This window comes from Ascaphus truei, chromosome 3 (genome assembly GCF_040206685.1).
Source record: "Ascaphus truei isolate aAscTru1 chromosome 3, aAscTru1.hap1, whole genome shotgun sequence".
NCBI lineage: Eukaryota > Metazoa > Chordata > Amphibia > Anura > Ascaphidae > Ascaphus > Ascaphus truei.
The window spans coordinates 63402706-63430319 of record NC_134485.1 but is presented as its reverse complement, the minus strand read 5'-3'; the positions used below and the strand labels follow the sequence as shown (position 1 = coordinate 63430319).

The following is a 27614-nucleotide window of genomic DNA, read 5'->3' as shown; positions in this document are numbered from 1 at the left end:
GCGCGGCTGATTGGATGGCATTCCGTACACGGGCGGAGCTCATGTATTATTCATGAGATATGGGCGCGACTGATTGGATGGCATTCCGTACACGGGCGGAGTGCGTGTATTATTCATGATGAGTGGGTGTGGCCGGGGCAGAGCCCGCTTTGTGCTTTGCGGGCGGTGGCGGCGGATTGCAGAGCCGGAGCCATGGCTTTCATCCCGGGACAGCCCGTCACTGCTGTGGTGGTGAGTGAGGCTTTCGGGTAACCGCATTCGGGAAGGGCTGTTTCAGAGGCAGAATTTGGGGTCCTATGAACCCCACACGTCACCCTGTTCCCTCAGAACCGCCTCACGCACCCTCCCCTCACTCACCCTGCGCCCCCAGACCCCCCCTCCTCACTCACCCTACGCCCTCAGACCACCCCTACTCACCCTTCACCCTCAGACCCCCCTCCCTACTCACCCTTCACCCTCAGACCCCCCTCCCTACTCGCCCAGCACCCTCAGACCCCCCTTCCCTACTCGCCCAGCACCCTCAGACCCCCCTTTCCTACTCGCCCAGCACCCTCAGACCCCCCTTCCCTACTCGCCCTGCACCCTCAGACCCCCCCTTCCCTACTCGCCCAGCACCCTCAGACCCCCCTTCCCTACTCGCCCAGCACCCTCAGACCCCCCTTCCCTACTCGCCCAGCACCCTCAGACCCCCCCTTCCCTACTCGCCCTGCGCCCTCAGACCCACTCCTCACTCACCCTGCGCCCTCAGACCCATTCCTCACTCACCCAGCACCCTCCGACCCTACTCGCCCTGCGCCCTCAGACCCACTCCCTACTCGCCCTGCGCCCTCAGACCCACTCCCTACTTGCCCTGCGCCCTCAGACCCACTCCCTACTCGCCCTGCGCCCTCAGACCCACTCCCTACTCGCCCTGCGCCCTCAGACCCACTCCCTACTCGCCCTGCGCCCTCAGACCCACTCCCTACTCGCCCTGCGCCCTCAGACCCACTCCCTACTTGCCCTGCGCCCTCAGACCCACTCCTCACTCACCCTGTGCCCTCAGACCCCCCTCCTCACTCACCCTGCGCCCTTAGACCCCCTCCCCTCTCACCCTGCGCTCTCAGACCCCCCCGTCACTCACCCTGCACCCTCAGACCCCTCCTCACTCACCCTGTGCCCTCTCAGATCTCACATTCACACATCACCCTGTGCCCTCTCAGACTCCCCTTCACTCATCACCCTATGCCCTCGGATCCCCCCTCAATCATTGCCCTGCACCCATGGATCCCACCTCACTCACCGCCCTGCGCCCTCTCAGACCACCCCCATCTCACTCGCCCTGTGCCCTCTCAGATCCTACCCTCCTCACTCGCCCTGCGCCCTTTCAGACCACCCTGTGTCACTCGCCCTGTGCCCTCTCAGATCCCCCCCTCCTCCTCACTCACTTTGCGCCCTTTCAGACCACCCCGTCTCACTCGCCCTGTGCCCTCAGATCCCCCCAATTTCACACGCCCTGCGCCCTCTCAGACCACCTCCCTCTCACACACCCTGTGCCACCTCAGATCCCCCCCTCCTCACTCGCCCTGTGCCCTTTCAGACCACCACATCTCACTCGCCCTGCGCCCTCTCAGTTCCCCCTCCTCACTCACCCTGCACCCTCTCAGACCGCCCCCATCTCACTCATCCTGCAACCTTAAACCCCATTTCTTGAGAGATGGAATTTGAATATTCTTGATCAGGAGTAAAAGTATGGATCAGCATCTACAGCAACCAATAGAAAGCCATGGAATCATCGTGAGATGACGGAAGCTTCCGATTGGTTGACCCCACAAGTCCTCCTTTGTTCTTCCGTGCAAGAACTGGTAAAAGTAAAATAAAGTAAATAACTGCTAAGGGCAATTATAATGTGGTATTCATTACCCATGGAGACTGATGGCAGATACTCTAGATATCTTCAAAAAAAAGTTGGACATCTTTTTAGAAAGGTATACACCAAATAAGTAAACATGGGAAGGATGTTGAACCAGGGAGTGATCTGATTGCCAATATTTGGAGTCAGGAAAGAATTTATTTTTCCCATGATGAGATATCATTAGATAATATTTAACTGATTTTTTTTGTTTGCCTTCTTCTGGCTCAATATACTGTAAGTACAAATATAGGATAAAGTATCTGTCGTCTAAATTTAGCATAGGTTGAACATGATGGACGTATGTCGTTTTTTCGACCACCTCCTACCATGTAACTATCTTATCAATCTGGCGGTCTCCAGGCATTTGAGTGTGTATAATTGTATTTATATAGTGCCAACAATGTACACAGCACTTTACAATATTAGGGTACAAGGTAAATTAATTTACAAACACTGGGAATAAGTGCAACAGGTAAATTACAACAAGAGGTAAATGGAGACCCTGCCCCGAAGAGGTAACAACCTAAACTTGAGTGTTAGGCCAGGTACCTGCTGGCTACTGCAGCACCCGCTGTGGCTGACCCTGCAGGGACAAGTGTCCTCCACTCAATGGTGCCGGGCGCGCTGCGAGGGGGGGGGGCTGCTGCGCTGCGCCGAGAGTTTCTCGTGATGGAGCGCTAGGCCACGCCCCCGGCGGTTCAGCCAAAGAGGGCGAACCTGCCGGGTGACGTCATAGCCACTCCCCCGCCACGCCCCCCGTCTTTTCCCCTGCAGCTCACTGCAGGCCGGGAATCGGCTGCACGCGCTGCCAGCCTTGCGCGTGCAGCAGAGGCACTGGGGCCGTGGCCTTATGGTTTATCTCTGGGGGATTTTTGCTTTAACACTGGGCTCCCGAGGTCCTTGGGGATTGCGACCACGGTATCGCTTGGGGTAGTGACCACGTGGACGCATTTGCTCCCCTAGGGAGTTGAATGGAAGATGGGAGGTCTCCACTCTTCTGTTCCGATTGCGTCCATGGTAAACGTATATCTTCCCCTAAAAAGTGCGCATCATTAGCAGGGCATCCTCTGTATGTGATGGGACTTCAGGCGTGCTAGCCCTCATGAGTTAAACGGTCATCCTAGCTAAATCGGTTTATAACTGTAACGCTTGCGCATGCCCACAAACTAGATCAGACCCCGGTACTGAGGTGGGAAGGACAGTGCCGCACACCTACAGCAGCGGGGGCGTGTCTAGAAGGCAGATTGTCAACGTAGCCGGGTCTGGGTTGGAGAGAGGGGGTTAATCCAATATACTTGCCGGGGTTCTGGGTTATAGAGAGCTGCATAGTCAAAGTTCGTAAGGCTACGGCCCCGCTCCCTCAGTCAGCGCGCCCGCACTGCATGCAGGCAGCGTGCTGAGAGGCACAGACCGCTATCTGCGGTCTGTAGGGAGCGGGAGCGGCGGCCGTGGTTTGAGCGGAGGGGGGCGTGGTTTGAGCGGAGGGACCCGCTACTCCCTCCCTCCATAGGCTCGGTCTCCCGGGCTGCAGGAGGGAGCTGCTGCTGGAAGGTAAGCAGCTCCCGCTCCCTCCCCCTTTCCCCACAAATGCCCTCTTCATACACACACACACCACCCCCTACCCCCTACCTTGTGGAGGAAGCTCTCTGACAGCTCCCGCCCCCGCCGCTGATAGGCTCATCAGCACACCACGTGACGCGTCACCGCTTGGGATCACAATTTTCTTGCATCCCCTGTCGGCTGACGCGTCACAGCGCGTTGTGAGCCGTGCAGCGAGGGGGGACTAGGACCGGCTCAAGAAGGATTCCCCTCCTGGTGAGGAACGCGGCCGCGCGCACCGCCGGACGCAGTGGGACCAAAGCCTAAGCCAATGGAGAGGGGAGTGGAGGCAGCGGCATCTGCAGTACTTTGGGTAAGAGAGCAGGGAACACGCCGCAAGGGACGTGTTCCCCAAATCCTCACAATAACATGCTCCTTTACATCACGGTTTTAGGAAGTGCATGCACATTAAATAAAATTCTCTTAATATTTCAAATTTATAGAGACTCCCATCAATGGACACAGATGGCATTAAACCAGGGGTGGCCAACTCCAGTCCCCAAGGGGCACCAAGATATCCCTGCTTCGACTGAACCACCATTTCTGAAGCAGTGATATCTGTAAAACCTGACCTGTTGGTGACCCTTGAGGACTGGAGTTGGCCACTCCCTGCATTAAACCATGATTTAGGGCAGGCCTCTCCAATTGGAGGCCTACAGTGCAAATCAGACAAACTAAAGGGCCTTGAAGTGTTCTAGGACTCGGTCCCTGATCATTTCACACGAAATAATGGACATGGAGCACTCACAGCAATGTTAATGTATCTGCCATGGGTGCACAAGGCTCACCAACCAGCTTGACAAAGGTCCTAACTTGGACTGATACGTAGATCCTGGAATAAAACACTACACACTTTTGAAAAGACCACTGGAGCCTACTTGTTATTTGATTCTCCCTGGTAATTTCATACCAGTTGCTTAAGCATCCAAGTGCTGTTTTTCGCACACACTTGCTTGTTATTTAAGTTTATGTAAATATCTATGTTGTAAATAGATCAGGGGAGCGCAAACTTTTGGAGCTGCGCCACCCTGCCTGCTCACGCAGCTACTCGCGCCCCCCTTACTGTTTGACCGGCGGGTGTGACGTCACACAACCCCGTTGCCATGGCAACGCGGCGTCAAATGATGCCGTGGGGTAATGTGCCGTCACATGGCCCCGCGGCACAACAAACGACTGAAACCTAGTAAGTAGGTTATAGAGGCTTCGCGCGAACCCCCAGCATTTAATTTAAATGCCTTGGGGAAGAGCGCGGGGCCTCTGCAACCACCCAGAAAAATCTAGCGCTCCTCTGTTTGCGCACCGCTGGTATAGATGTTAGAAATGACTTGTATCAAATTAAATGACAATCAGCTTTTGTGGCCCTTCTGCTCCTAAACCTATTCTGATCTCATCCCTTGGGAAAACTAGTGGAAGAATCCTGATCTCGGATGACATTATTGTTCATAGAAATAGGATTCAAAGTAAAGCTATGCTTCAGTGGCTCACACGTATGTGCTTATTCAATGTGTTGTGAAACGGTTTACTCCGTGCTGGGAAATTTGCTGCATTCAGGTGGATGGGATGAAAATCTTCAGCACAGGGGAGTGGCTTCACTGCTTGTTTAATGACATGCAGGACTGAGTGAGGGGCGGAGGAGGTCACTGATCTATATTGAATAGATCTTGTGATCCATAGGTGAGACCTTCAACAACCTCTAGTATTACATGAATAATCCCAGCTGTTGATTGTGGATGAAGTAAGGAAAATGAAGTGTGAAGGAACATTTCTTGGAGTCTTGAGCCCTGATTCAGTATGCTGTGAAGCTACATTCACCTTATTCACCCCCTTTTATGTCAGTCACATCTAAGCGGTCCTGAGCAATCTGCAGATAAATTGCCTCTGTTCCTTCAACACTTATCTTCTACCAATGACTTATTTTCTACAGTTACAGGTAGAAGCATCTCTGCTGCTCTTCTCAGCCCCGCCATATGAAGCCTGACCGCATCCCTTCCTCTCTCCCTAAACCTCTCATTTCTACCCTGGTTCCCATACTCACTCATGTCTTTAATTCCTCTTCTTAGTTTGACACTCATCCTTTTTTTTTTTTTTTTTTTTTTAAACTGACCTGTTTTTAAGAATAACACCCTTGATCCTACCTTCTAACTATTGCTGTCTCTCTTGCCTTTCTCCTCTAAACTACCTCGAATGCCTGACTTCTTTACTCATACTTAATTTTCCCATGACCTACTGCACTCCCTCAAAATGGACTTCTATACAGCATACTAAACTGAAAGTGCGCTCCCCAAAGTAGCTAATGATCTCCATATTGCCAAATCTCAAGGGCACTACTCCATTCTGATTCTTCTTGAACTCTCCTCTCAGTTCTGCTGACCACCCTCGTCTCCTGCACATTATTCATTCTCTTGGCATCCATGGCACTTCTCTCTTACTGTACCGTCGGTGTCTCTGGCTAATTCCTTCTCTGTGGATCTCTTTGTTGGTGTACCTCAAGGCTCAAGAGCAATCATAGAAATAAATGGCACACCACTGTTAATAAAGACATGCAGGTATAATTCTGCTTCTGGTGCTTACCTCCCAATGGTCCCGGCGTCTCAAGGCTGGACCTGATAATGGCACAAAAATGAAGGAAAGGAGGAGCACACAGGAGACTTGATTTGAGTTTTGAAAAACTTAAATAAGGTGTTCCCAGCATCAGAGCTTTAGTATAGATAAAGTTTCAGGACTAATGTGTTGGGTCTGAGGAAGGGACACATTAGTCCTGAAACGTTATCAGTACTAAAGCTCTGATGCTGTGAACACCTTATTGAAGTTTTTCAAAACTCAAATCAAGTCTCCTGTGTGCTCCTCCTTTTCTTCATTTTTGTAACTCAAGGCTCTATTTTAGGTCTCTACCTGGATGGCCCTTCGTTGCCTCAAACTTAATGTCTTCGATTTGAGTGCCGTATACTCTCCCAAACTAGGCCCCATTATTTCCTTCTCCATTACAGTCAATAACCTTACTATGCACCCCGTCTCGCAAGAACATTGCCTAGGGGCTACATTCCACTCCCTCTTTCCCCTCACGCATGCGCTGCAACAGTTTTTTTTTTTTCCTCTGCTTGCTTCCTATCAAACTCTTGTATAAACTGCACAATTATCTTCCTTTCCCTTTAAGGCTCTACACTCCCTTTTTTTTTTTTTTTTGCACCTCCCATATTTAAGCTGTAATCTCTTATTACACCCCAACTTGCCTCTTGCGCTCGACCCAATGATGTCTCATCTTGCACCTTTTTCCTCTACAGCTCTCTTCCTTCGTATACCCTTTTTCACTCATCTCTCCCTACTTCTAGCGCACTCAATATGCAAGTGCCTTATTTGATCATTTTGGAGAGCTGGGAGTCGGACGGGTCAGTTCTTGGGGCCCCGTTTATCTAATTAAATGAAACGCAAACAAATATATGGAGGCACAGATTGCTGCTTTACCCTTTGGATAGAGGGATCTTGGTTAGCAAGAGTTTCACATTTGGTGCAGTGCCTGGGGAAAACGAGGGAGGTAGGAATTTCTCCTCAGGCACTGAATGTGCCGTGTTTAAATAGCGGGGGTTACCTTTTTGCTTTCTCTTCCAATCCCAGTGAGGTTATATGCAACTACAAAAAAAGACCAGTGCAAAGTAATTTTTTTTGTATTTTATGGTGATGGCAAACTGCAGGAGTTAGGTGTCTAATGTATTTCCTCGGTTAAGGGTCCATGCCAACTTCATTTCTCTACCGTGTGGTGTGTGTGTCCTGCTTGGTTTTCTCATGGCAGGTTTATCTTCGGTTGTAGCCTCCGCACACTTATTATCACCATCTGGATACCATAGTATAGTTTGTGACTATTCCAACCCACAGTGTTCTTTGTTTGCAAAACTTTGCATGTGAAATAAGTACAGTTTTGTTGTACTAGACTAGGGATGTTCCAATCCAGTCGTCAAGACACCCCAACAGGCCAGGTTTTCAGGATGTCCCTGCTTCAGCATAGGTTCAGTCGAAGAGTGAGCCAGCTGTACTGAAGCAGGGATTTCCTTACAACCTGACCTGTTGAGAGGGGGGGGGGGGGGGTCTTGACGACTGGAGTTGAGCAGCAAAACGTGGCGTCTTATGTTTTTATCTATAGATACTGTGTGTGTGTGTGTGTGTGTGTGTGTGTGTGTGTGTGTGTGTGTGTGTATATTATATATAATTCAGTTCTGTAGTATTAGATAACACTGTATTTTTTATTTATTCAACTCTTCATGCATTGTTAATGGTTTTAAAGCATATTTTGATTTCTATATCCGGTTTGAATCCACCTCCCAAGCAGTGCAAGATATTTGCAACACTTTCCTATTGGTGATAATTTGTTGCCAATGTTCCCAGCCGTTTGAGCTGCAAAGTGTAAGGCGCGACCATGCGGGCGGCGCGATCAAAATGCAGCGCCTCTGAGGCAGGCCATAGAGCCGTGCGGTTTACCGGAAGACAAATACATTTGTTTCTGTCGCGCAAGAGCCGGGTCACATGAGCGCTTTGCCCAATGAGGCATGACCACGCCCCCGACACGCCTTACGGTTGCATCTACCCCTAGGCCGTGTATTGTTACAGGCGTGCGGGACGGCACGCGAACTAACCATGGACGCGGCCTAACAATAAATGATGTTATATAAGTCATTAGTAATATATTTAATTAAGTAATTGGTAATATAAGGATACATTGTAGCTGCTGAGTTACAATGACTGAAGCTGCCATTATGTTAGTAATGCCATAAGAAGTTTGACAGATTTAGAACAGGAGCGCCAAACTGATTGCCAGTCTAGGTAAGAATGTAGAATAAGGCCACGCTTATAGTGACAGCGACGTGCCATCGCGTCAAAACTAATGCATTGACGCCGTGTAGTAAGCGCGACTCGATGGCGCGACAGCTTGGTCGCAATCGCTTGAAGTCATTTCAATTAGATTTTTCCAGCGACCGCAGCGTGACGTCGCTGTCGCCGGCACTATAAGTGCAGCCGTAGACGGAAAAATCAAATTGACTTGACTTCCACTGATCGCGACCAAGCCGTGGCGTCGCTTCTACTATAAGCGCACGCAAAAGCGGCAATACATTTGTTTTGCTACAACGTCGTGTCGCCGACACTATAAGTGCAGCCTTAGGCCGCGTCCATAGGACTGCAGCCGTGCTGAGGCGCGCGGAGGCTGAGGGAAAGCGGGTGCTTTCCCTGGTCTTGGTCCGCGCGCCGTCGGGGGGGGGGGGGCTGTGACGTCACGGAGCTGGTTCGCCCTCATTGGGCGAACCGCTCACGTGACCGGCCCTGTGCTCCCTTGAGCGCTTGAATTAAAAATTTTGGTAAGACTTATGCTTGCGTAAGCGAGCCCCTGCTAAAGCCGCTCTCATTGCGGCTGCAGGGGCTCACTGCCCCTCACTGCAGCGCGCCTCAGCACGGCGCTGACCATGCCCGAGGCCTTAGGCCGCGTCCATACTCCTGCTTCTCATGCTGAGGCGCGCTCACGCTGTGCCTGGCCAGTGGAAGCAGGAGCTTTTGCCTGGCCGGCAAGGCAGTGGGCGGGCTGGAGGCGGGACGGGAGGCGGTACTTGGGACACTTCCCCCCTCCCCCCCACCCTCCCCCGAGCATAAACTCGCCCACCCCGCTGGCAGGCAGTCTCTCCCCCATCCCCTTGGGACACTTCTCCTCCCCCACGCAACTACTCACCCCGCTCCCGTCCACATCTCTCCCCCTGTTCCATTCACCTCTCCTCATTGGTTGCTTTGGAGGTCACGTGAGCGGACTCAGCGCTCAATCTAAAATTTCACTGTCAGGTGAAAGTCAGCACACTTCCGTACGCCTGCGGACGCGTGCACAAGCCCCGGCTAAAGCCGCTCTCATTGCGGCTGCAGGGGCTCACTGTCGAGCGTCAGCGCGGGTTAGCGCCTAAGCGCTAACCATGCCCGTGTTAGACATTGCCACATGCTTTCCATATACAAAGAAGAAAAAGGGGGGAAATTTAGTATTTCTGCTTTAATTTGCTTGTGTGTAATACGCATATCTCAACTGGTCAAAGGTTGTGTGTGTGCCTCACCCTTTTTGCCTGGTATGTGTGTGAGGTTTTGCTCTGAACACACACTCCTTATATAGAATGTTAACCTCTTCCATTCCAGAGGGGCCTGCAATGCTTTCAAATGTTAAATGGCACCTTGGACGTGTATTATTTTCAGGCCCAGCGTTTGCCATTAATCTTTCAGTTTTTATTCTTGCAAGTGAGCTTTGCGTATCAATGTGAGACGTTTTTTGAATGATCCGGACGTGAGATTTTGTTAACCTATAGTTGTTCGGAAGCTTGACAAAGGATGTTCACGCCATGATTACAGCAGGATCCCTGCTATCAATAAGTAATGTCGTTTCCTTACAGTAGAGCTATATTTAAACACGCGCATAAAAAATGAGTAAGGTTTGAATTGAGCTGGAGAGTAGTGTTCAAATCAGCTGTACACAATACTTGATTAGAAAGGCACTTTTTTGTGATTGAATCCTTTTTTTTTAGTGTGTGTGTGTGTATTATTTATTATTATTTTTTTATTGCAATCCATACAATTTGGTGTTTATACATTGATAACTATCAGACGTATGGTTAAAGGCTCAATAAGATCAGAGGGGACACCTTTATTAGGGTATTTGAAGAAAAGTTGGTCAACCAAATATATTTGAAACTCATTCATTTGGATTATCCCATCGTATGTATGTATGTATGTATGTATGTATGTATGTATGTATGTATGTATGTATGTATGTATGTATGTATGTACAGGCATACCCCGGTTTAAGGACACTCGCTTGAAGTACACGCGCAAGTAAGGACATATCACCCAATAGGCAAACGGCAGCTCACGCATGCGCCGGTCAGCCCTTCCTGAACAGCAATACCGGCTCCCTACCTGCACCGAAGCTGTGCGCAAGCGAGGAGACTATAGAGCCTGTTACAAATGCGTTATTTACATCAGTTATGCACGTATATGACGATTGCAGTACAGTACATGCACCGATAAGTGGGAAAAAGGTAGTGCTTCACTTTAAGTACATTTTCGCTTTACATACATGCCCTGCTCCCATTGCGTACGTTAATGCGGGGTATGCCTGTATATATATATGTGCCCCATAGGAAATAAAAAAATAGGCGAGTGCACCCATCACAAAAAGCTAATAGAGATGTTTGTTTTCCGTTTTTAAGGAGGTGCTCCTGAGGGTGTATGTGGACGGGGAGGTGTTTTTCAACTTTCACACCAGTAACCGTAATCGTATATTTATGGTCATCCACTTCAAGTGAAGGTCATTTTGAAATGGGGATCATAAAAGCGAGAAGTTCAGTGAAACCCACCAGAAACCCACCACCAATTTCCTGATTGTGTTGACAAAAAATGTCCATAATTTCAACATGCTTATTTCTGTTTCCCCCGTCACCACCCCCCCATTTCTTTTGGGGGAAAAATATACTTTCCAAATGGAATTAGTCACTGACTTATATAGGGGAAAACATGTTTTGTGTTTCTGTTTTTCCACTTGTTATATGTTGGCCTTCTGTTATCATGTATTTTAGCTCGCTTACAGCACAGAATCAGGTTTGCAACGGCACATACATGTGATCTTGGTTTAGCCACCACTGGCATGTGCTCGGGAAAGTTGACACGCACATTTTTGTTTTCTCTCTGTGTTGCAGCCGCCCCACCCCGGGCCGGGAATAGGCTAAAGTGATTCCTTGCACGGACGCAACGTGTCTGAAGACTAGTTCCAAAATGGGAAGTAGTGATATGAGAGCTGTGTCTGTCTCTGGCAATCCAAAGGTTGAGAGATAAAGGCACTTCTGAATTCCTAGTAGTCATAGCCAAGTCCTGAGATGTTAAACTAGTGAGTCATCCCAGGCGGTGACGCATTCTGGGTGTGAAATGAATAATGTAGTGTAACTCATCCCTGAGGATAGCAGTCACATGGTTTGTTTTCAACTGTTTTTTCTTCCGCAGTTTAATGTTCTAGGAGCTGTGTTATTCATGGAGAGCTGTGTGTTTTAGGTTCTGATACCTTTTTAGGGCAGAGGGTCCCAGCTCCATGCCTCGAGTACCACCAACCGTTCAGGTGTGACAGAGATCACTGCCTGAGCACAGGTGGCTAAATAATTTTGACTGGACCACTTGTGCTCAAGCAGGGATTTCAGGGCATCAATAGGAGTCCTTTACGGATTACTGTGCTTGGCTTTCCAAACTTCATAGGTTTCTTCTTGACGTTTACTGCCCCACAGTACATGTGAAGAAACCTGAGGATTCAAAAGCGGTGTACACTATCATTTCATGTATGACGAGTTGGCTAAAGCCTATCACAATCTCGACCTAAAAAGTTAAGGCGAGGGAAAAAAAGTGACAAAAACTCTCCACTCTACAGTGTATAAATACCACTTGTGAGTGGATTTGCAGGTGTGCAACACTGCCTTTCCCCATTCTCTTAGCATACAATGCTTCCACTGCAGCGAGGGATTCTGGGTAATGACATGCAAACGAGCTCTGTGTGTCAGCTTTTTGCTTGTTCATTTTAACATGGAGCCCTTATAAAGCGTATGCCTTACACAGCTTTCAGCACAGACTGGGTTAAAGAAGTGCAGAGTCAGCAAACCTACTCGCAGACAGCGGGGTTTCAACCTTTTGGCATCATCAGTGTGAGGTTGGTTACTTGCTATGCAATGTGCAGCTGGTAGTGGTTATAACAAGGCACATATATGGGGTAGTGATAAAAAAACCCACTGTACTGTGTACAGCAACAGCAAATAAACATTCCACTTGTGGGTACATTCATTAATATGAGGAAACGGAGGCCCAAAAACTAGTAATGATTGTTTTCCTGCAAGTTGCTGCGCTAGAGATTTTCAGACTTCCCCGTTGACCTTACATATTCTGTTTAGTAAATCTTAGAAGAAACGAAAAAGTGCTTCAAAAATGCAATAAAATTATATTGGTACATTCCTTTAAGATAAAACACAACGTTTCTCTAATTGGGAGATATTGTATAGTCCTCTTTAATGTGGTGAATGATAAAAGCCAATCAGTGGTTGGTGTCTTTTCTGTAACAGTATTAATAACTTTATTTCATAAAGCACTTTTCTCCCAGTTACAGTGTCAGTGTGCTGTGCGACATACGGCGCGGTGTCCGTGTGCTGTGCGACATACAGCGCGGTGTTCGTGTGCTGTGCGACATACAGCGCGGTGTCCGTGTGCTGTGCGACATACAGCGCGGTGTCTGTGTGCTGTGCGACATACGGCGCGGTGTCAGTGTGCTGTGCGACATAAGCGCGGTGTCAGTGTGCTGTGCGACATACGGCGCGGTGTCCGTGTGCTGTGCGACATACAGCGCGGTGTCCGTGTGCTGTGCGACATACAGCGCGGTGTCTGTGTGCTGTGCGACATACAGCGCGGTGTCTGTGTGCTGTGCGACATACAGCGCGGTGTGCTGTGCGACATACAGCGCGGTGTCCGTGTGCTGTGCGACATACAGCGCGGTGTCCGTGTGCTGTGCGACATACAGCGCGGTGTCCGTGTGCTGTGCGACATACAGCGCGGTGTCCGTGTGCTGTGCGACATACAGCGCGGTGTCCGTGTGCTGTGCGACATACAGCGCGGTGTCTGTGTGCTGTGCGACATACGGCGCGGTGTCCGTGTGCTGTGCGACATACAGCGCGGTGTCCGTGTGCTGTGCGACATACAGCGCGGTGTCCGTGGGCTGTGCGACATACAGCGCGGTGTCTGTGTGCTGTGCGACATACAGCACGGTGTCCGTGTGCTGTGCGACATACAGCGCGCGGTGTCCGTGTGCTGTGCGACATACAGCGTGGTGTCCGTGTGCTGTGCGACATACAGCGCGGTGTGCTGTGGGACATACAGCGCGGTGTCCGTGTGCTGTGCGACATACAGCACGGTGTCCGTGTGCTGTGCGACATACAGCGCGGTGTCCGTGTGCTGTGCGACATACAGCGCGGTGTCCGTGTGCTGTGCGACATACGGCGCGGTGTCCGTGTGCTGTGCGACATACGGCGCGGTGTCCGTGTGCTGTGCGACATACAGCGCGGTGTCCGTGTGCTGTGCGACATACAGCGCGGTGTCCGTGTGCTGTGCGACATACAGCGCGGTGTCCGTGTGCTGTGCGACATACAGCGCGGTGTGCTGTGCGACATACAGCGCGGTGTCCGTGTGCTGTGCGACATACAGCGCGGTGTCCGTGTGCTGTGCGACATACAGCGCGGTGTGCTGTGCGACATACAGCGCGGTGTCCGTGTGCTGTGCGACATACAGCGCGGTGTCCGTGTGCTGTGCGACATACAGCGCGGTGTCCGTGTGCTGTGCGACATACAGCGCGGTGTCCGTGTGCTGTGCGACATACAGCGCGGTGTCCGTGTGCTGTGCGACATACAGCGCGGTGTCTGTGTGCTGTGCGACATACAGCGCGGTGTCTGTGTGCTGTGCGACATACAGCGCGGTGTCCGTGTGCTGTGCGACATACAGCGCGGTGTGCTGTGCGACATACAGCGCGGTGTCCGTGTGCTGTGCGACATACAGCGCGGTGTGCTGTGCGACATACAGCGCGGTGTCCGTGTGCTCTGCGACATACAGCGCGGTGTCCGTGTGCTGTGCGACATACAGCGCGGTGTCTGTGTGCTGTGCGACATACAGCGCGGTGTCCGTGTGCTGTGCGACATACAGCGCGGTGTCCGTGTGCTGTGCGACATACAGCGCGGTGTCCGTGTGCTGTGCGACATACAGCGCGGTGTGCTGTGCGACATACAGCGCGGTGTCCGTGTGCTGTGCGACATACAGCACGGTGTCCGTGTGCTGTGCGACATACAGCGCGGTGTCCGTGTGCTGTGCGACATACGGCGCGGTGTCCGTGTGCTGTGCGACATACGGCGCGGTGTCCGTGTGCTGTGCGACATACGGCGCGGTGTCCGTGTGCTGTGCGACATACGGCGCGGTGTCCGTGTGCTGTGCGACATACAGCGAGGTGTCCGTGTGCTGTGCGACATACAGCGCGGTGTCCGTGTGCTGTGCGACATACGGCGCGGTGTCTGTGTGCTGTGCGACATACGGCGCGGTGTCCGTGTGCTGTGCGACATACAGCGCGGTGTCCGTGTGCTGTGCGACATACAGCGCGGTGTCCGTGTGCTGTGCGACATACAGCGCGGTGTCCGTGTGCTGTGCGACATACAGCGCGGTGTCCGTGTGCTGTGCGACATACAGCGCGGTGTCTGTGTGCTGTGCGACATACGGCGCGGTGTGCTGTGCGACATACAGCGCGGTGTGCTGTGCGACATACAGCGCGGTGTGCTGTGCGACATACAGCGCGGTGTCTGTGTGCTGTGCGACATACAGCGCGGTGTCCGTGTGCTGTGCGACATACGGCGCGGTGTCTGTGTGCTGTGCGACATACGGCGCGGTGTCCGTGTGCTGTGCGACATACGGCGCGGTGTCCGTGTGCTGTGCGACATACAGCGCGGTGTCCGTGTGCGACATACAGCGCGGTGTGCTGTGCGACATACAGCGCGGTGTGCTGTGCGACATACAGCGCGGTGTCCGTGTGCTGTGCGATATACAGCGCGGTGTCCGTGTGCTGTGCGACATACAGCGCGGTGTCCGTGTGCTGTGCGACATACGGCGCGGTGTCCGTGTGCTGTGCGACATACGGCGCGGTGTCTGTGTGCTGTGCGACATACGGCGCGGTGTCTGTGTGCTGTGCGACATACGGCGCGGTGTCCGTGTGCTGTGCGACATACAGCGCGGTGTCCGTGTGCTGTGCGACATACAGCGCGGTGTGCTGTGGGACATACAGCGCGGTGTCCGTGTGCTGTGCGACATACAGCGCGGTGTCCGTGTGCTGTGCGACATACAGCGCGGTGTGCTGTGCTGTGCGACATACAGCGCGGTGTCTGTGTGCTGTGCGACATACAGCGCGGTGTCCGTGTGCTGTGCGACATACAGCGCGGTGTGCTGTGCGACATACAGCGCGGTGTCCGTGTGCTGTGCGACATACAGCGCGGTGTGCTGTGCGACATACAGCGCGGTGTCCGTGTGCTGTGCGACATACAGCGCGGTGTCCGTGTGCTGTGCGACATACAGCGCGGTGTCCGTGTGCTGTGCGACATACAGCGCGGTGTCCGTGTGCTGTGCGACATACAGCGCGGTGTCCGTGTGCTGTGCGACATACAGCGCGGTGTCCGTGTGCTGTGCGACATACAGCGCGGTGTCCGTGTGCTGTGCGACATACAGCGCGGTGTCCGTGTGCTGTGCGACATACAGCGCGGTGTCCGTGTGCTGTGCGACATACGGCGCGGTGTCCGTGTGCTGTGCGACATACGGCGCGGTGTCCGTGTGCTGTGCGACATACGGCGCGGTGTCCGTGTGCTGTGCGACATACGGCGCGGTGTCCGTGTGCTGTGCGACATACGGCGCGGTGTCCGTGTGCTGTGCGACATACAGCGCGGTGTCTGTGTGCTGTGCGACATACGGCGCGGTGTCTGTGTGCTGTGCGACATACGGCGCGGTGTCCGTGTGCTGTGTGCTGTGCGACATACAGCGCGGTGTGCTGTGCTGTGCGACATACAGCGCGGTGTCCGTGTTCTGTGCGACATACAGCGCGGTGTCCGTGTTCTGTGCAACATACAGCGCGGTGTCCGTGTGCTGTGCGACATACAGCGCGGTGTCCGTGTTCTGTGCGACATACAGCGCGGTGTCCGTGTTCTGTGCGACATACAGCGCGGTGTCCGTGTGCTGTGCGACATACAGCGCGGTGTGCTGTGCGACATACAGCGCGGTGTCCGTGTGCTGTGCGACATACAGCGCGGTGTCCGTGTGCTGTGCGACATACAGCGCGGTGTCCGTGGGCTGTGCGACATACAGCGCGGTGTCTGTGTGCTGTGCGACATACAGCGCGGTGTCTGTGTGCTGTGCGACATACAGCGCGGTGTCCGTGTGCTGTGCGACATACAGCGCGGTGTCCGTGTGCTGTGCGACATACAGCGCGGTGTCTGTGTGCTGTGCGACATACAGCGCGGTGTCTGTGTGCTGTGCGACATACAGCGCGGTGTCTGTGTGCTGTGCGACATACAGCGCGGTGTCCGTGTGCTGTGCGACATACAGCGCGGTGTGCTGTGCGACATACAGCGCGGTGTGCTGTGCGACATACAGCGCGGTGTCCGTGTGCTGTGCGACATACAGCGCGGTGTCCGTGTGCTGTGCGACATACAGCGCGGTGTCCGTGTGCTGTGCGACATACAGCGCGGTGTCCGTGTGCTGTGCGACATACGGCGCGGTGTCCGTGTGCTGTGCGACATACGGCGCGGTGTCCGCGTGCTGTGCGACACACAGCGCGGTGTGCTGTGCGACATACAGCGCGGTGTCCATGTGCTGTGCGACATACAGCGCGGTGTCTGTGTGCTGTGCGACATACAGCGCGGTGTCCGTGTGCTGTGCGACATACAGCGCGGTGTCTGTGTGCTGTGCGACATACAGCGCGGTGTCTGTGTGCTGTGCGACATACAGCGCGGTGTCCGTGTGCTGTGCGACATACAGCGCGGTGTCCGTGTGCTGTGCGACATACAGCGCGGTGTGCTGTGCGACATACAGCGCGGTGTCCGTGTGCTGTGCGACATACAGCGCGGTGTGCTGTGCGACATACAGCGCGGTGTCCGTGTGCTGTGCGACATACAGCGCGGTGTCCGTGTGCTGTGCGACATACAGCGCGGTGTCCGTGGGCTGTGCGACATACAGCGCGGTGTCTGTGTGCTGTGCGACAAACAGCGCGGTGTCCGTGTGCTGTGCGACATACAGCGCGGTGTCTGTGTGCTGTGCGACATACAGCGCGGTGTCTGTGTGCTGTGCGACATACAGCGCGGTGTCTGTGTGCTGTGCGACATACAGCGCGGTGTGCTGTGCGACATACAGCGCGGTGTGCTGTGCGACATACAGCGCGGTGTCTGTGTGCTGTGCGACATACAGCGCGGTGTCCGTGTGCTGTGCGACATACAGCGCGGTGTCCGTGTGCTGTGCGACATACAGCGCGGTGTCCGTGTGCTGTGCGACATACGGCGCGGTGTCCGTGTGCTGTGCGACATACGGCGCGGTGTCCGCGTGCTGTGCGACATACGGCGCGGTGTCCGTGTGCTGTGCGACATACAGCGCGGTGTCCGTGTGCTGTGCGACATACAGCGCGGTGTCTGTGTGCTGTGCGACATACAGCGCGGTGTGCTGTGCGACATACAGCGCGGTGTCTGTGTGCTTTGCGACATACAGCGCGGTGTCCGTGTGCTGTGCGACATACAGCGCGGTGTCTGTGTGCTGTGCGACATACAGCGCGGTGTCCGTGTGCTGTGCGACATACAGCGCGGTGTCTGTGTGCTGTGCGACATACAGCGCGGTGTCTGTGTGCTGTGCGACATACAGCGCGGTGTGCTGTGCGACATACAGCGCGGTGTCCGTGGGCTGTGCGACATACAGCGCGGTGTCCGTGTGCTGTGCGACATACGGCGCGGTGTCCGTGTGCTGTGCGACATACAGCGCGGTGTCCGTGTGCTGTGCGACATACGGCGCGGTGTCCGTGTGCTGTGCGACATACAGCGCGGTGTCCGTGTGCTGTGCGACCGCACTACACTTCTGAGTGGAATCTTTCCTTTTACTTTTTAACCCGTTGTTCTTAAACTAATCTGCAGCATAGAAGGGTGTGTTGTGCTTTTCTAACCCACTACAGACTTCTGTTTAGTGCATGAGTTGGTATGGATATGAACGCCCACTTAAGACAGTGACGTTATTATGGACCCACTTCTCTTCTTTCACATCAATAGTACATCCCTTTATCTCCCGTCTAATACTAAGTAGGAAATACTATTATGGGGAATGTATTCTCATTTATGGTTGTATGGCTTACACTTACTTCACCGCCTCTTATGTTATGGACGATGAAGAGAAAAGCTTCTTGTATTGAAGGATGGGATCAAAAAAGCAGTGGCTGGCATTTTATAGTGCATGAAACCCAAATTATTTGCATTATAATTAGCCGCTTTCACAACACAGCCCATTTTCTCAATACATCACAAAAATTACATCTCTATGACCTCACATGATTGCGATTGGCTGTGTAAAGTAATGAGGTAACAAGTGTGTGGTTGTTATTTGTTTCTGTCAGGGGCAAATTGGAGGTGAAATGTGGCCCAGGGGCATTTTACTTGCCTGCCGGCCCTCCTCCAGCGGCGTTAAGTGGCTGCGCATTGTCATGTCAATGCGTTGCCATGACGTCGACGGACGAGGGCCGCTCCGGAAAAAGAAAGCCTTATGCTGCGCTTATAGTGCCGGTGAAGCGATGTCACCCGAAAACAAATGTATTGCCGCCGTCGCGTACGCTTATAGTAAGCGCGTCACGACGGATCGACGGGAGCAACGCGAAATTTGGAAGCCGGTCAAATTTTGATTTTTCAGAGGCTGTCACCACATGTGACAGCCTTTGAACCAATCAATGACCTGGTCGCCCGCGACGTCGCCGCAAAGCGAATTACAACTTTCGCTAGCGGCGACGGGTGACGTGTCCCGTTGCGCGCACTGTAAGCGCGGCCTTACAGAGGCCCTGCTCTCCCCAGGCAATCGTTTTCATTGTTGTGTGGCCTCTACAACCACAACGCATAGTGCAGCGCCGGTGCTGTGGCACGCACGCAGCACCGGCCCACCGGACCAAGCCTGAATACCCGATTGGGCAATCCATCCCTGGTCTCCGTTATGTCATAGAAATGGAGTTCGGAGGCTCATTGAATGTCACTTGTGTGTTACTACCAGCTCTTATTTTAATTTCATCGCATTACTATACTGGGCTGCATGGTGCAGCGTTATCACTTGTTGGCAAATAAATATCTCAACCACGACATTTCAGTAGCATTAAAAAATACATTTTGCAGTACTTCATTTTGTAACTGGGCGTTGGCATTTGTACAGAGAATTGTCCTGGTTTCGAACTTCAATCGCTGTAACCTTCTCTGAAATGTCTTCCAGCAACGAGTGGAGATCCACAAACTGCGCCAGGGAGAGAACCTGATCCTTGGATTCAGTATTGGAGGCGGCATTGACCAGGACCCGGCCCAGAACCCGTACTCACAGGACAAGACTGACAAGGTGGGGGAGCTCCTCCCTGAGACTGGGGCATAAGGTTTGGGAAACCTTTATAAGTGGCAGAAGAGAGGAGTAAACGCTCTAGTTCAGGGGTGACCAACTCTGGCCCTCAAGGGGCCACCAACAGGTCATGTGTTCAGGATATCCCTGCTTCAGCACAGGGGGCTCAGTCGTAATGACTGAGCCACGGATTGAGCCACCTGTGCAGACGAAAGGATATCCTGAAAACCTGACCTGTTGGTGGCCCCTGGAGGACTGGAGTTGGTCACTCCTGCTCTAGTTGGATTGGGAGTAAAATGAGGGAGATCTTTGTATCTCCCATGTACTGTCAGGGAGAACGTAGACCATCGGATTACTTGTAAAACTGACTGGTTTGGACATATTTTAAAAGCTGTTGCACCTACTATATTTTTTTCCTATTGTTACAGGGTGGGAAGCCCGGGGTCCTCTGAGTCAAACACCACATTGTTTTATTTTTATTTTTGGGCTGCGGGGGACCCCTGGTTGCTGAGATCCTAACCTAGTGATTCCATTGTGAAGTGGAATCCGGGTTTAAATCTCTTTCCCCCCCCCCCTACCCAGGGAAACAAAATGGCTGCCAAGTCTTGGGCAAATAGGAAGCAGCCGCCACATCAGCAGTTTGGGCTTCCTGTTGGACGGCCATTTTAAATCTTTTTTTTTTTTTTTTTTTTTTTTTTTTTTAAAGCAGAAGGTAATACCGGTAACTTCAGCAGTAAGTATCGTGAAAACCGGGGGGTCCCCAGAGCTAAAAGGTAATGCGGTTCAGCTATGGCGGACCCCTGGCTCCAATCTTGTAACCAAAAAAATGGTTAGCTTGCATGGATTGCTCCATTAAGTTAAAAAATAAAAATGACCTTTGTGCACACACATTGCACCTCCTCTATTAAATTGGGAGTGTCGTGTAGCAGGCAAATATACATTTGTTTAAACGGTATCAATGTAATAAACTTCTTAAAGAAGAAAAAAACAATCAATAACTTTTACAGTAAACTGTTCCCTTTTTTGCTTCTTGTATAAATAATGCTGACTGGGTTAGCGAACTAAAACATCACAGGAGAAAATGTAATTTTAATCATTTTAACTGCCATTAATTCACTTTGTTCCTGCCCTTTTAAAAGTTTTATTTAACCTGGCACCTGGGATTGCTCCTCGCCCACAGGCCAGGGGTTGAAACTGTCTGTAATAGTTATCGTGAAAGATCATAAATGCTGAAAGGTTCCGAACCACATACAATGAATTGAACTCATGATAGTGCTATATATAATAATAATAATAATAATAATAATAATAATAATAATAATAATTAAAAAAAAAAGTTTAATTTTTTTTTTTTTTTTGAATCAGGTGTTAAAATAATTTTTGTAAACCTGTAATTTTTCTATTGTATTTACTTACATTGGGGTGATGGGATTGTTAATCGTAGGCTCCATCCAAGTGAAATCAGATTTACGCACACCACGCATGTCAAATAACGGCAAAAACGGGACCAAACCATAAAAAAAAAAAAACATAAAATACCGCCCTAAGGTGAAGGCTATAATGTTGCATACAGCTAGGAACTCTCCTAAAAAAATAAAAATATTACATACATACATACATACCAACAAAAACGGCAGAGGCTTGTGCCTGAAATAATTTGAAAAGTCTACCAAAAACAAGTCCATCAAAGAGGCAAAGCGTTAACATTGAGTGGTGCTCTTAATGTTGCTTGGATAAGCTGTAAGACTGCATTGTTACTTGCAGGGTATTTACGTCACACGGGTAACAGAAGGAGGACCTGCAGAAGTGGCTGGACTGCATATGGGAGACAAAATAATGCAGGTAAATGACTGGTTGATTTGCTGCTTTCCACAGTGTTTATTTTAAGCTCTGCAGGAAGGATTGGGTATCCTAAAGGTAGCAATAGTTGTAGGTGATTTATTTAAGAGTACCTTTTTATTTTGGTTGGGTGTAGCCATATGCAGGGCTCTGATTTGGTGTGCATCATGTGTCATTTTCCAGTTATACGACACCCCTCATTTAGGTGCAATTCTTTCTATACCATATACATTTTGTACCTGCTATGGCATTAATTTTGTAATATGAGTTATATTTTTGAAGTGTTCAGTATGCCCATGGGACGAGTGCTTCTCCTGTATTCCACACACGACCCTGAAATATCAGTCATATCTTCAAGGGTTTCATTCATTTTCCAAACGAAATGTGCCGACAGGATACCGTTTTATTAAAAGTCATAAATGTCAACAACTATGTCCCAGAACAGTCTACTTTTGGAGGCTCTGCTCTTTTCATTGTCTTTGATTTTTTTTTGGGGGGGGCAGATCCTTATTTTGTTGCTGTTGTCTTCTACGCTTGGAAGTGATGAGATGGCACTTTTTTTTAAAATAATTGTATAAAAATGCCTTGGGGTACCCAGACGCAGTGCCCATTGCTAACTCTCTTTCTTGGCTTTCGCAGGTCAATGGATGGGACATGACCATGGTCACACACGACCAAGCTAGAAAACGTCTCACCAAGAAAAATGAGGAAGTGGTCCGCCTCCTGGTGACCAGGAAATCCTTGCAGGAGGCTGTGAGACACTCGATGAGACCATGAGGTCTCCCTGCACCTTATTACCACACAGGTTTACCTGAAACTTCAACCCTTCGCTGCCAGCGGGGCCAGCAATACAATGTAAATAAGTGTGTTGTTGGCTCCTCTCTTAGCCAAGCAGCAATCCCTCATAAGTTTGTGTTTTTTTTTTGTTTTGTTCCACCAACAAAAAAAACCCACAAATATGTTCATCTCTCCTTAGGAATCATTAACAGAAGTCTTATCTGTTGTGCCTTTTAAGATAAAATGATAGGAATTTTAAGTAGGATAAAATACAGATAAATGTCAGAAATTTCCACTGCAACATTTGTATAAAATGTCACCTCGTGTTGCATCACCATTTTGTCCAATCAATTGTGAGGTGCGGCGTCTGCTGCTTTTAATGATAAAGGGGATCTCGTTTTGTAATGAACACCCATCTGGCATTTGGTAGGGTTAACCCTTTGTTGTCAGAAGTTTTTGATTTGGTGTTTGCTGTAATTGTAAGGCATGGGTTTAAGATGGCGATTGGTTTTAGTTAACATGTCACTGATTTTTTGTTCTGAAAGAAGCAGTGCCCGTTTCAATCATGTTTTTATCTGAAAGCATTAATCTGAAGCATTGTTACCTGAAAGCATTGATCTGGAGCATTGTTACCTGAAAGCATTGATCTGGAGCATTGTTACCTGAAAGCATTGATCTGAAGCATTGCTACCTGGAACCTCACGTTACTAGCAACTCCTGGACAGGGTCTGAAAACTAGGCCTCCATCTGGCAGACTAAAGGATGCCTTTGTCAGGTGCGGACCATTGAGGCCAGTGGCCCAAATGAATGAGATGTGGGGATTCTGGGGAGCAAAGACCAAACACTTCTGACCTCAAAGAGTGACCCTCCAGTGAAGCCTGTGAGACTGCCGATGCTAAAAATGAGTGCAGCTTCATTAACATTGGCGAGAATTCCCCGGCATTGACCAAAGAGGAGCTTCATGAATGCCTTCCATTGATATGGGTTGACTGCAAGCTGAGATGCACAATACCATTTTGTTCGGACTATTTTTCAGAGACCCCCTGGTCATTACTCGGGTTGCCATGGTTCAGATGGCCAAAAGCAGCACAGAAAGTGACACTTTACTTTAACCCCTTTACTGCCATAGGAGTCTACTAGAAGTTGTGTGGTGATACTAGGTGGTATGTTGTATTACTACTTTATTTTCACGCCAAGAATACCACCGCTTTTATTACTAAAACATTACAATTTCACTCATTTTTCAAAAGCCTTTCCCCCTTTTCTATTTGTACATTATAAATATTGCCTATATATTTGTAAAATACAGTGCAACGAGATTTACCCAAAAGTTCAAGAACATGTACTAATTTTTTTTATATATAATGACACCATACCACTACTATTTTTTTTTTTTTTTTAAAGCCACTTTGACCACTGCCGGCAAAACATTAGATTCCAGACCCCACTGGTACCCAACAGATTAAGATAATCAAACCTTGTTGCAACACGAGTTAGTAATGCACTTTTTTTTTCCTTCTAACTTTTAGACTGGAATAATGACTGTGATTTTCCAGCATGTGGTTAACAACCATTGTACTTGTCTAGCAACTGTGGCATAGAATTGTGGCTGCGTGCGTGACTACAGCCCTGGCCATATGTGAGTTTCATGAGGACCAATAAGTTGGAAAACTGGATAATGTAAATGGCTTCTGGATCAAGCTCTAAGTGGTTGTATCTGTGCATCTGACAGAGGCATCTGTCAGCATTGCTGAAGCTAACTTTGCTGCTGAAAGGCCTGCAATGCATTACAGAGCACCGCATTCCTCTCATCCAGCCCTGCAGACACATGACTGTCATTAATGGCACATGTACCAAAGAAAGGAACTAATCACGATACAGTGTATGTGTTTGGTTTTGTCCTTCCAAACTCTTACTCCCATGATTATAACTGAATCATGATGGTGGCCAAAACAAAAACAGACCTGTGTAGCTTGTGGGCTAGACACATTGTGCATTCTTTTTCTATCAAATCACTAAGTGCCTCCTTTTATAATGATGTATGCTTGTGAGGGACTATGCAGAGCCAGTGAGGTGGAGCCGATTACCACCAGATAGTGAGATTAGTTTGCAGTAATCTGTACACCCCTTCTCCAGAAAGAATACACTCCGAGCTTGGTTTTCATTATGCAGTGAGAAACATTGTTTGATTTCTAGCAACCCTAATGAGCATATTCGTACCATTAAGTTGTAGGCAGAGTAGATGTGAAGTTTCCCAGCTTTCTAATGGGAGTTTTGGAACTACCTTGTGTTACATGTAAGAGCAGTCGTGCTTCTAGGTGTCGTCATGTAGATTATAAATCCTCCAAGATGCAAATTAATTTTCACAGATGCGTTGTTCTGGGTTCTAGATCTACCAGATTCTGGGTTCACCAATATGTAATAGTTTCAGATGTTATTAGTTCAAACCGATTCCCCCATAGATAGGAGTATTAATATGCAGTGTGATGGTGTCAAGAATTAACGGAAAATTGCGAGCTAGTCCTGGTCAATTTTAATACTATTCCTCCATTACTGTGCCATCGCCTCCTATGTGTGTATTGCAGTTGAGTACTTTAGGATACCTGCACTCCTGCTGCATTAAAGAGTTTAAATGTTCCCACCTAACCACTCGTGGTTTTTCGTTTGCTCAGAGGTTTGGTGTTCTTTTAACTCCACTGCCAAGGCAATGCATTGCAGGCCCCTCTGGAAGTGAAGGTTTTAACTGTGATATTTGTCTCAGCTTCAGGCTCTAGCTATGGAAATACGAGGCTGCAAATACATGTACATCATAGAAGGTTCTATGAATTTGCTATAGTCTGTCAGAGTTCCGTGGCACCTTGCAGAGGGAGATGGGCAGTGTAACTGTGGCTCTGTGGGTAGAAAGAACAAAACAAGGTATTTTCCCAACAAAACATTGCTCCAGTGAAGGAGCATCCATGTTTAATACCTTTAAAGCTGCAGCATGACTGCTAAACTGCAGTGCCGCTGCCGTGTGTGTATAATCTCTCCAAATATTACTGCTTTTCAGGACTGAAGGTAGACAGACCAAAAACTGCCATGCTTTGAACAGTAGATATCTTGATTTCACACAACTCATTAACCCTTTCACCAGCAAAGTGTGGTGAGAGAAGACTGAATGTCTGCAATCTTCTCCCTGCTGTATACATTGTTTTGCTAGCTCTGGATGCTTCAAATTGTGCCATAATTACATACTGCATACTTAGCCACTTACCTTAAATAGGCAGAGTTGCTTTAACCACTGTGCCACATTTTATTTACTGTTCCAGATATGAAATAATGTCTTTGTACTGTCAGATTATATTTAGTTGGTTTTAATTAAAGTGAGCTGTTTAGTTTTTGTTTTCTTTGTTCGGCATTTCACTTTAAAAGTAGCGTTTGTAAATACTATTTGCTATATATAGCTGATACATTTGCACACTAACTCGTTTCATTCCACTAATACAGTCTCATGAAGACTTCGTTTTTTTTTGTTAAAGATGCCGTCCCATTTACCTCCATATAATTAGAAATGCAAGAAACAGAAGCCCTTACATGGTTTAGTGCTTTTACTTTTTTTTTAGAGTCTATTTTCTAATTTAACACCATGCGGGCTACAAACTACAACAAATATTGGGGGAAATGGATTTATAAATCGGTTTCTACGTAAGGAAATAATGCTGAAGTGATTGCAAAAGGTCCAAGGATCCGGACTTTGGCTGCAAATCATTCCTTAATTTACAGGAAAATTTCAATAGAAAGGGAAAAACTTACTGTATGTTAAAATACAAAGTGCCACTTAGTTACTTTGAAAGTGCAGGAGTGGCCAATTTCAGTCAAAGGGCCACCAACAGGCGCCAGGTATTAGGGATATCCCTGCTTCAGCACAGGTGGCTCAATCAGTGGATCAGTCCTTGACAGCCACCTGTGCTGAAGCAGGGATATCCCTAATACCTGAGGCCTGGAGGTGGCCACTCCTGAGATAGTGGCTTGCAAGGATTACTATATGTAATCATATAACGTGAGCTACCTAGGGAGAGCTGGACATTTAGCGGACTTGAAGTTTGGATATCGGCCACTAGTAAAGTAAAAGAGGTGGGAATGTTGTACATTTATATGATGAGACCAGTGACCTCCACTTTCTGGGACTGGGGGGGGGGGGGGGGGATCTGGACCAAAAATGACATCCAAGTACTGACATTTATCAATCGCACTTCGTTTAAGCCCACAGCAGGAGTGGACAACTGCAGTTCTCAAAGGCCACCAACAGGTTAAAGATATCCCTGCTTCAGCACCGCTGGCTCAGTCAGAGCCACCTGTGCTGAAGCAGGAATATCCTGAAAACCTGACCTGTTGGTAGCTCTTGAGGACTGGAGTTGGTCACCCCTGGCTTACAGGATCATTGAAAATGAATGAGCTCTGTATCTGTATGCCAAAATGCTTTACACTTTGTAAAGTGCCGGTGAAGAGTTGGTTTGTTCTGCTTTTCTATGTGGTCATGTTGACTAATTAAATCATGTTTTTATAAATAAAATAAACTGTATGATCCTCGCTGTTAAAAGGTATACTGACTGTGGAAACAGTGTGCACACTGTTACCTGGAATTCACTATCTTGTCACTTACACACACAGCTATTTGGCACTGCTCAGCAATTGCCCCTTTTATACCAGTGACATGTTAAGGCCTATAATAGCAGGAAAACTTCACATTGTATTCACACTGCAAGAAAATAAACACAAACTGGATTTCAAAAATTGTGGGGGTTTTTTATGTCTCATGAAACCTTTTTCATATCCATGTCATGCTCTTAATGTGTGGGTGCTGCTCCCTGTATAATCTTCCCAACTTCGAAGGGCAGTTTCACCTAGGAACACTAAATTTTATTGGCTCATGAAAAAATACTTGACATCCCTTTTCTCACTGGATTAGAACACGATTCATGATTTATTCAAGTCTAATGGAATATGCTGCTAACTGGGCCGGGGAGGATTGTATACCCATTGATTTAAATGTAGCTTCTTCTCCAGCACAGGATATCCGCTTCACAGCATTCAATAAAACCAACATAACTTCACAATATATGTGATCGGTGAAAAAGGGAAAGTAAAGACTTGGAATATATATATATATATATATATATATATATATTTTAGACAGTTTTATTATACAGTGATGGTGCAGAGTAACTTCTGCACAGAAACACCCTTTTGACGTTGATGAGCATTTCAGAGCAATAGTACCCCAATCAGCACTATCACAGATTAACCTGTCTCTCTCATCAACAGCAGGGTTTATGGGGTACACAGAATTTACATAAAC

The 27614-nt window shown here is 49.2% G+C and overlaps 1 protein-coding gene across 2 annotated transcripts; it reads left to right on the top strand.

Annotated features, from left to right (window-relative positions):
- Positions 1 to 129: 129 nt before the first annotated feature.
- Positions 130 to 27049, top strand: TAX1BP3 (Tax1 binding protein 3). 2 transcript variants are annotated; one of them, XR_012800413.1, is made up of 5 exons: positions 130 to 231; positions 19544 to 19663; positions 21425 to 21502; positions 22139 to 26155; positions 26234 to 27049. XR_012800413.1 is itself a non-coding variant. In XM_075594148.1 (4 exons), the coding sequence occupies exons 1-4, from the start codon at positions 193 to 195 to the stop codon at positions 22274 to 22276; spliced, it is 375 nt and encodes a 124-aa protein (XP_075450263.1). In that variant the 5' UTR covers positions 130 to 192; the 3' UTR covers positions 22277 to 27049. The 2 variants fall into 2 exon arrangements, 1 of the variants encoding a protein (XP_075450263.1); XM_075594148.1 differs by having other exon boundaries at positions 22139 to 27049.
- Positions 27050 to 27614: the final 565 nt, after the last annotated feature.

Coding starts and splice junctions, on each gene's coding strand:
- TAX1BP3 (XM_075594148.1), top strand. CDS start 193: ATGGCTTTCATCCCGGGACAGCCCGTCACTGCTGTGGTG. Junction 19,664..21,424: donor CACAGGACAAGACTGACAAG/GTGGGGGAGCTC, acceptor TGTTACTTGCAG/GGTATTTACGTCACACGGGT. Junction 21,503..22,138: donor TGGGAGACAAAATAATGCAG/GTAAATGACTGG, acceptor TGGCTTTCGCAG/GTCAATGGATGGGACATGAC.